Source organism: Paroedura picta, chromosome 12 (genome assembly GCF_049243985.1).
Source record: "Paroedura picta isolate Pp20150507F chromosome 12, Ppicta_v3.0, whole genome shotgun sequence".
Classification (NCBI taxonomy): Eukaryota; Metazoa; Chordata; class Lepidosauria; order Squamata; family Gekkonidae; genus Paroedura; species Paroedura picta.
In genome coordinates, this window is record NC_135380.1 from 47,056,784 (window position 1) to 47,066,619 (window position 9,836).

At 49.1% G+C, this 9,836-nt stretch overlaps 1 protein-coding gene and 1 long non-coding RNA gene across 2 annotated transcripts; one reads left to right on the plus strand and one right to left on the minus strand.

Moving 5' to 3' along the window:
* Positions 1-597: 597 nt before the first annotated feature.
* Positions 598-1,213, plus strand: LOC143821848 (uncharacterized). The gene is made up of 3 exons (XR_013225935.1): positions 598-685; positions 805-924; positions 1,056-1,213. It is a non-coding gene; the product is annotated as an uncharacterized LOC143821848 (long non-coding RNA).
* A 362-nt stretch (positions 1,214-1,575) lies between these two features.
* Positions 1,576-9,592, minus strand: LOC143821305 (uncharacterized). Its single transcript, XM_077305097.1, has 6 exons — positions 9,476-9,592; positions 8,308-8,550; positions 6,213-6,281; positions 2,687-2,930; positions 2,424-2,507; positions 1,576-2,144 (listed from the first exon to the last, which is right to left on the minus strand). The coding sequence occupies exons 1-6, from the start codon at positions 9,590-9,592 to the stop codon at positions 1,645-1,647; spliced, it is 1,257 nt and encodes a 418-aa protein (XP_077161212.1). The 3' UTR covers positions 1,576-1,644.
* Positions 9,593-9,836: the final 244 nt, after the last annotated feature.

Here is a 9,836-nt window from a genome sequence, read left to right on the forward strand (position 1 = left end):
TCCGAAGATGCCGAAGCCACGGAAGGGCTCCTTCTGGCAGCGCGCCGAGGCTGAGGCACTTCTGGAGCTGGTGCTACAATCAAAAAGTGTTGGCCGCCTAATGGCCAGCACCCATTGCCACACCAAGGGTGCCTACCTGGTGTTGGCTTCAAAGCTGAGGGAGAGGGGCTATGTCCGGACCTGGGAGCAGGTCCGGACAAAATTCAAGCGCCTTAAGCTGGACTTCCTAAACAGTCTGGAACAGTGGGGGGGGATCCCGCAGCCAAGTGGGAGGACGGTCTTCCACGACCAGATGGTGAAAATATGGGAGAAGGCTGGGAAGCCCCCCCTGGACATGAGGAGGCATATGGGTGAGTGCTGCCCTCGTTGTGTTTTGCCCTTAAACATGCATGGAATGACTAGCTGCCTCTTTCCCCTACTGTCCCCAATGAAATTCGAGAAAGTATTTAGATGCTGTCAACCCCCTCAGACTTAGCCAGCCAGTACTGTAGAACCACTTTGGTTATGCGCTTAGACTCTAACTGTGGTGTGTCCACCAGCTGTGTTTCATCTCTGTTTTGTGTGCTTTTAATTATGATTTGTCTTTTTCTTTGCCCAGCCACACAATCACCATCCAAGCTGGCAACAGCACCTGAGCGTGAGGAGGGGGAGGAAGAGGGACCTTCCACCTCGGGACAGGCTGCAGGTGAGAGTTTTATGTCTGTGAGGGAGACCCATGTGTGTGTACCCACACGGAGCCATATGGGAGCCTGATGTGATGCTTCCTTTTGGAGTGTGATCAAATTCTTTGTTTGATTTCTATAGCTGAAACTGTGGAGGCAAGGCTGCGTGCCATGGAGGCCAGAGTTACTTCCCTGGAGGCTCAAGTGGCGGAGCTGAAAGGGGAGATTGAGCAGCACAGGCAACAGAGGGAGGCGGAAGAGCGTAGGTTATGTTCCCCACTGCCCAACTCTTCTCACACTGTGGCTAAGGCCACTTAAAAGTGTATGCATGTAAACTAAAGAAATTTGAAAATATGTGTGGTACTAATGTGTACTTTTTCTCCCTCCCCACAGTTAAGAAGAAGGAGGACGAAGAGCTCTTCCGGCGCAAAGTTAGGGGGACCGTGGGACGGCTGTGCAGGAGAGTTAGGGCGATGGAAGGGGCTGGGGAGGGGAGCGGTGGGACCTGAGTTTTGTTTCCTGTTTGTGTTTTGGGGTAGGGGTTGGGGGGGGGGGGCTCCAAGTTTCATTCCCCAATGTTTTTCCCCTGTTAAATGTATACTTTTGTTAAAAAAAATTGGTTTTCCAGGGGGGTGGGGGGTGGTGGTGCTGGTGGGGCTCCAAGTTTCATTCCCTAATGTTTTTCCCCTGTTAAAATGTTTTTTAAAATAAAATGTTATTGCAAATTTTATAACAAGACTCCAGTGTGACTTCTTAAACTCGCACATATTTAACCCCACACCACACTCCTAAAACTCCTTGAACTAACACCCCTCCAACCTCCAACCCACACAGCAGAACCACAATATACACAATCACTAGAGAGGCCGCTTTCAGCCTTGCAGATTCTACAGTAGGGTACACAGAGACAGAGTCAAAAATATAAACTTTATTCAACAAACAACAAAACACAGATAACATGAAATAGAAAAAGTGGGCAAAACTAGGAGGGGGAGTACTTGTCTGCTGGTTTTATTTTTCTCTTTCCGAGAATAGTCCTCCTTCTTGTTTGGGTGGAGGCATTCTGAGAGGGAGTCGGTGGGGTGGGTGCTGGAAGTGGTGGTGTTGGTGTGGGTGGTGGTGGGGGGGCGATTTGTGGAGGGTAGGCCCTTTCCATGACCGCTACAGCCCTCTCCATGAGTCTCCTTATCAGACGCACCTCCTCCACGCCTTCGCGTAGGATTTGGTTTGTCTCTCTAAGGACTGCCCTCAATTTTCTCCCCTCCTGGGCAATGAGTGTGAGCATGGCTTGGTCAGCGGCCGCGGCACGCCGTGACTCCTCATAGCAGTGCTCAAGGAGCCTCTCTCCCACGCTTGTCAAGACGGAGACGCGCCTCAGCCTGCCGCGTTCCCTCGTAAGCCTCTCCTCTGCTGGGAGCGCACCTCTAGGTGGTGGGCTGCCTGGAGCCAGGGGTGGTTCCTCCTCCTCATCTGAAAGAACCTCTGTTGGCAAAAAATGAGAAACAAAACTGTTAGTAACATCCAAAAAGTCAAAACACACCATGGTGGACATGGTGTTCTTTTTTGTCCCCGTGTTTTCCTGCCAAGAATTTAAACAATCCCCGGCGAGCACATGGCTATTGTTTGTTTGCCCATGGTGTGCTTTTACTTTTGCCTACTTGCACAGCAGGACTCTCAACAATTAAAAGGGAGCACATGGTTAGTGCCTAGCGACATTGTCCTGCAGCTATGGCTCGAAAGGAACAGGTCATGCACGCTCACCATCTTGAATCTGTATCCGCCTGCGCCGGGCAGGAGGTCCAAGCACCCTAGGCTGTTCCTCCTCCTGTGTTCCGGGTATGAAATCTGCAAAAAAAGGAAAAAAAACAGATCTAGGACCAAAGGGTGGCAAAGCCAGCTTCAAAGCCTACACCAGCAACGCAGAGGGACTCTCTTCTTTCTCTTAGCAGTGCTGCTGCCCTGCACAAACAGAAAAGCACAAAGCAGTTAAAACAGCCCCCCCCCCTATTTTTACTAATACCTACCAATGTTAGTTGATGCCCCCGAATCACTATCCACGTCAGGTGCTGCTGGAGACTCTAGGGGCCCCGTCCCTGGCAACTGTGTCTCTGTGGACAAGAGCAGAAAATAGTGAAAAACGAGCAAGCATACACCATGAACCACAAAGCAAGCTCCCAAAGTTGTGAGCCAAAGTACTGCAGAAGGCCTATGGGCGAGGCATGCTGCAAATATTTTGGGGCTGTTGGTGAAACATGACCGTTTCAAATACTAACCACATCAAGCACTCCACAGCCAACCATCTTAATAAATCTTTTAAAAATTAAAATTAAATTATAAAATTAAAACCGTTTCAAATAGTAACCACAGCAAGCACTCCACAGCCTACCTTCTTTTAAAATCTTTTAAAAATTAAATTATAAAATTATAAAATTAAAACCGTTTCAAATAGTAACCACAGCAAGCACTCCACAGCCTACCTTCTTTTAAAATCTTTTAAAAATTAAATTATAAAATTATAAAATTAAAACCGTTTCAAATAGTAACCACAGCAAGCTCTCCACAGCCTACCGTATTATGCGTTGCAACGAACACACGAGAAAACGATGCCCAAACGTCAGAACACACATTTGCTTAAAAGGAAATATAAAATAAAAAGAAAATCACTTACCGGAGGCAAGGGGCGTTTGCTCAGGAGCCTCCTCTGGCTCCCCAGGAACGATGGCGATCAGGTCCAGCGTTACCGATTCCGCGGCTCGTTGCTGGACGGGGGGTGGAGGGCGAAAGCTGGAGGAGGTTCCCTCGCCGGGATCCTCCTCAGCGGGTGGTTCCTCGACCGGGGCAGCCGGCTTCCGAACCACCTTAAGGCTCCGGCCGACGCGCTTCGGCCTGCCGGATCCTTCCCCGTCCCCGTACAGCTGGCGCTGCTCCTCGAAGTAGGGGCAGGTCACCTTTTCGTTGCCGGAACCCTTGTTATGGTTCACGGCTCTCATGTACTCTGCCCTCATTGTCTTCGTCTTCGACCGGCATTCAAGGCCGGTCCTGTTGTGGCCCAGGGCGCGCATCTTAATAGCCACTTGTTCAAAAACCTCCCTATTCCTGTGGGAGGACTGGAACGCGTCCTGGATTTTCTCCTCCGAGAAAATCCCGATCAGGTCCCTGATCTCCGCGTCCCTCCAAGTTGGGCCACGGCCGGTTGCAGGGACGGACGAGGCTTGAGAAGACGATTCCATGTTGCTTTTGCTAGTAGCTGAGCAAAATGGTGGTGGGAGGTGCAGGGTGCAACGGATCATATACCTTCCCGCACACAAAGACAAAGGGACTAGCCGGCTCCTGATTGGTGGAGGGCAGCAGGGGACACGCACATTGGCCACATCAGGTCACATGTCACGTTCAAAACTCCTCGCGCGGGAACAGGATCTGCTCCTAATGGCCAGATTGGCGCCCTTGTTGTTTGACTTAACGCATGCGCGTATTCGTTTACACGCGAGAAGAGCAGTTTGAACATGCAGCGGGAGCCATTTTAGGAAAATGTCCGCCATTACACAAACGCATGCCGGTGTTCAACCGAGAGCAAGTGCGGCAGTACTCGGCAGTTCCCCAATAATATTCACCAGCCACAGCATAAATCAACCAAACATGACATGTAACTGGCGTACGTTCGTTGGCACGCTCAGAGGAATGTTTTTTAAAATGAACGGGGGACGGCGACTCCGCTTGCCGGAGGTCTAGCCGCCAATGGAAGGGGTTGTCCGCACCCAAGCACAAGCACGCACCGGGAACCACACAAAGACCCACTACACATAAGCCGCCCCTCATGATATCACCTCGAATCATGTCTATTGAACCCCTGTAAGCTAAGCAGGAGACTGCGAGCGGCGACCGTTCGTTGGCACGCTCAGAGGAAAATTTTTTAAAATGAACGGGGGACGGCAACTCCGCTTGCCGGAGGTCTAGCCGCCAATGGAAGGGGTTGTCCGCACCCAAGCACAAGCACGCACTGGGAACCACACAAAGACCCACTACACATAAGCCGCCCCTCATGAAATCACCACGAATCATGTCTATTGAACCCCTCTAAGCTAAGCAGGAGACTGCGAACGGCGAATGTTCGTTGGCACGCTCAGAGGAAAATTTTTTAAAATGCTCCCTGTACGTTGACTCCGCTAGGACTGGCCGATGGTAGACGGGGTTTTAAGCTTTGGGCAAATTTTGGGAACGTGACGGTGTGTGCCACTGTGCTTGTGAAAAACTCTTGTGGTGTCCGGGCAGAATTTCCGAAAGTGATCGTGCTTGAAAGCCAGTCGCTGTCCCGTTGCCTCGTAGATCCCCGCTCGCTCGGAGAAAAAAAAAATGGCGAACAGTTCGCCGGAAGTTTGGAGGACAGGCTCGGGAGGAGGGACTTTGAAGAACCCGCAACAATGGTAACGCACAGGTCTTTAGCGCTACTGTTGCAGATTGGTTGCAGGAGTGTATCGCTATCCGGAGGGTGAATCCAGTTTTCTGGATTCCCCTAGAAGCGCTACAACGAAGCGCTTTTTGCGGGTCGGTTTCAGGATTGTTGCAGATTGTTTACGACGTCGTGCGTTATGGCAAATTAGTAGCGTTTTCAATCAGCAACCATTGTGCTATTTTTAAGCCGTGGGAAATGCCCCACAATTTCCCCAGAAGGATTGGAGGCCTGAAGCTGCAGGGAGAAGCCCTCTCCACTCAGAAGCACTCCCTATGTATAAAAAACTATATCTATTAGCATTTTAGGCAAGGAATTCGGCTGCTTAGTCCTGATGCCTTCCATCTGAATGAAAAGATGCCAGAGACTTCTGTGAAGAACAGAATATCTTCCAACACAGCACAGCTACAAGTTGGTGCTTCTTCAAGGGACTGCCTGGATAGAAGTCAGAAAGACTGAGGCCCTGTTCTGCCCAAATACAACAGGCCTGAATTGTTGCTGTATTGTTCCAAATATGGTTATTGTTAGATGTGTTCTTTATTCAATATTCATTGTTCCAAAGATGATATCTGTTGAAGTTGGGTTATAGTTGTTTTCATAAGTGCAGGTATCACAAGATAGGATCACAGTGTCATACCGTGTTTCCTCAAAATAAGAGCTACTCCAAAATTAAGACCTAGTGGTACTTTTTCATGCACCGCTAGTATAAGCCCTCCCCAGAAAATAAGATCTACCCAATGCTGGCAGATGGCAGACAGAGCAGACTGCCCCCAAAATTTAACAGGCCCAGACCAAAAAAGCTGCCCAAAACATTAAAATTTGGCAAAAAATAATGGAAAACGATAATTAAATTCAAACACAGCTAAAATCTGGGGTAAAAACCCACAAAGAAACCTTCAACCCAGCCCTCAATGAAACCAATTTTCCACTGCCACAACAGAGTTGAGGTGAGCCACCCCCCACCCCCCAGATGCACACTGAGCCAACTCTGTCATTGCGGCTTCAGGCAGCAAAACGGGACCAAGCCGGACCATGCTAAGCAAAACACCCACTGCCTGGATCGCCCACCAACCAGAGCGCATGGAACCACTCAAACTGCCCACCACCAGGATCAGCCGGTGCGCATGATGCTGTCCCAGATTGCCCACCACCGGGATCACCATTGCCACCACCTTGGAGCACACAGAGCCACCCCAAACGGCCAGGAGACCGCCCACCACCCGTGTGAACCATGAAAGACCTTCCACAGCCAGCCACGCAGGAACCAGCTCAGCCAGCCCAGAAAAAAGAAATCAGTAAAGACTGACCATCGACATTCAAAACGGTCAAGCCGGGACTTAGGTGGCTGAGACTAAGCCTCGAGATTGAACGGGGGGGAGGAGAAGGGGGGAGTCCTGAGGGGGAGGGAAAGTGTGTGTGTGGGGGGGGAGAAAAATAAAAACCTAAAAAACTAGAACACAAGGATTGGGAAGGAAGGAAGAAACGAGAGGGAGGGGGGAGGAAAGAAGAAAAAGAAAGTAAGTTCAATAATAATTGAAGAAATATAAGACCTACCCGAAAATGAGCCCTAGTGCATTTTTTTTACCTAATAGTAATATAAGACAATCTCTTATTTTTGGGGAAACACAGTAGATGTGAACTCTCTCCTTTTTGAAATAAAAAGAAATTATTTTTGATATTGTTTAAAATGAATAGGTTACACATACTTTGAAGTACTCTGCACATTCCTATAGAGCTAAATTGAGCCTCCTTATACAGAAGCAGTATGTCTGAGTTAGTACAGAGAAGAACAGGGGAGGGATTTCATTTCACCTTCCTATCTTGCTTGTTAGAGGCATCTGTCCAACTGACAGTCTGATCCGGTGGGTATAAGCAAGTTTTCTCTTGTCATTTATACTTTTTCATATTTTTGCAATGGACTTCATTGTTGACTTTCAGCTTTTTAATATTCATTTGTACTTGGTACATACATGCACGCAACTTATGTTACATTTGGTTGTGTTAATGTATATATAGGTTATAATGCTGACTAGCAAGAGAGCACATTGCAACCAGGAATAAAATGGGCGCTAGGACCCAGTGGACACCAGCAGGCGCAGATCTCTCTCTCACACACAGCAGGAGCCATAGGAGGTAATGAGGGCTCGTTTGAAGTTTGGCAGGGCTCTCTGTGTCTCTGTGTGTCTCTTTCAAGCGTCTGAGAGCAAAGTGGCTAGCCTCCAGGGAAGGAGGGCAGGAGCTGTAGGGGCAGCTTTGCTGGCTGCACCCTAATTGGCCCTATTCCAACTTGGACACCCTGGACCGTTCCACCCCCCAGGCTGTTTCAAAAATATTAAGAGGAACCACAATGGATAAGGATTGACTAGTGCCCAAATAACATTGAAAATGATAGGAAAATGCATGCATTTTCAAAGGAAGAATTTGGTGCAAGGAAACTGCCAAATGATGCAACAATGGCAGCTCAGTTTGCACAAAGAAGAAACAAAATTGAATGGGGAGATTTTTGGATCAAAAGAGCCAGGGTGAGGAATTTAAAATTGTGGGGCGCTCCTTAGCCCCTCCCAGGGGCATCCCCTTTTCAGCCGTGTCTCCTGGTGTCCTTGTTGCCAGATACCAAACAGCACTCCAGCTTTTCACTTCGAACTTCTTTTATTCAGACACCTTCTGCTTACAAACACCGTGCTCCAACTCACCACCACCACACCCTTCATCTCTTCTCCTTATATCCCCCTGTTAATCTCCGCCCCCTTCTACATAACATCCCCGCCTATGCACTTCCGGCATCGCCCTCCCCGTCCCAGGGCGTCTCAAAGCTTCCTTGACCTAGCAGGTAAGTTGTTTCTTTCAGGTTCCACCGTTGGCGTCTTCTTGGCCGGGCCCTTCCCTGGGACTTGTGAACGGGGAGGTTTAAGTTACAGCTATCCCCCTCTGTGTCCTTCTCACGGGCTGGCTGAGCATATTCTTCCATGATTCGAGGCTGCGACTCTCCTTCGCCCGCTACCAGGTAAGTTCCCTTCTCCCACCTCTCTTAAGCAACCCTCTCTGGGTTGCTCTCAGTCCCTTAAGCAACCCTCTCTGGTTCCTCCTAATCTTCTGCCCCTCTTCTGACCCCCAAACCCCACGTCCGGGTGGGTCCAGGCTGCGTTCTTCACCTCTTCTCAGCACTGAGTGTTTTCTGAGCTCCAGGGCGTTCCTTACACTCCTGCCCGAGTCCCCCTCTGCGTGGCTGTTTGCCGCATGCCTCGTCTTGCTGCTCTGCTCTGCCCCTTGCTGCCTTCTATTCGGGGCTTCTTGTCCCTTTTCCCCTCTCTCCGACCTGTCAGCTCCTGGCCCGCCCAGACACACCTCCTCCCTCCAAGGAGTTATCTGGTCCGAGTTGCCTTCAAATAGTCTAGAAAGAAAATCGGTATTGGCTCCCAGCCGCCCCGGTCGGTGCACAATCTGAAAAGAAAAAGGAGAGACATATACCATTTCATGATGCGTGCATTGTGGTCCTTTGCTTTGTCCATCCACTTAAGAGGTTCGTGGTCAGTCACTAGCACAAATGGGTTATCTGTCAAATAGAACTTTAAGGCGCCTGTTGCCCAAAACACCGCCAACGCCTCCCTCTCGATGGTTGAACAGCGCAACTCTGCCAGCGTGAGTTTCCGACTTAGAAGCCATATGGGCCACTCTAGACCTTCTTGTTCTAGGGCTAGCACAGCTCCTAACCCAGATCCCGAAGCATCCGTTTGGACGATAAAGGGTTTTTCAAAGTCGGGATTATGGGACAGATACATGCACAAATCTTTGAAGGCTTCCTGACGTTCTGCTGTCCAAATTACATTATTAGGTTGTGCTTTGGTTAGAGTATCAGTCAACGTAGCAGCTCTACTGGAAAAATGGGGTACAAATTGTTGATAATACCCGACAAAACCTAAAAACTGTCGCATCTGCCTTTTAGTCTTTGGTCTCTCATAAGTTTCTAACTTTTCAGGGAGGGGTTTCACTTGTCCATTGCCTACAATGAAGCCCAAGTATTTGAGCTGTCTGAATCCTAATCTACTTTTTTTCAGATTTACCACCAGTCCCAACTTGCTTAAAGCTTGGAACACCGCTGACAGGTGTCGCACATGTGTCTCCCAATTCGGACTATAGATGATAATATCATCAATGTAAGCAAAGGCAAAATCAGCACAGTCCTTCAAGGCTAGGTCAACCAATCTCTGAAAAGTTGCAGCAGTGCCGTGCAACCCAAAAGGCATTACTTTAAAGTGATACAAACCACGTAGAGTGGCGAAAGCTGTTTTTTCCCTATCTTCGTCTCTTAGGGGCACCTGCCAATACCCCTTCGTTAAGTCTAGGGCTGATATAACTTGAGCTTTACCCAGCTGACTGACAAGGTGTTCCACTCGTGGCATGGGTAGGCATTGAACCTGGCTTTTTGGTTCACCGCTCTGAAGTCTACACAAAACCTCACCAATCCGTCGGGTTTTGGGACCATTACTATAGGGCTCCTCCATCTGCTGTTAGACTCCAAGGGATAACATGTCTTCCTCCTCTTTTTGCACCACAGGCCATTTTTTAAACAGTATAGGCCTCCAGGGAACTCGTACTATCTCTCGTGGCTCTGTTTTTATGGCATGTTCCAGCAAATGGGTCTTTCTAGGGATCTTGGAGAAAAGGTGGGGAAATCGATGTATTACTGTCCCCAAGTCTCGCTTCTGGGTCTAAGACAATGAGGGATC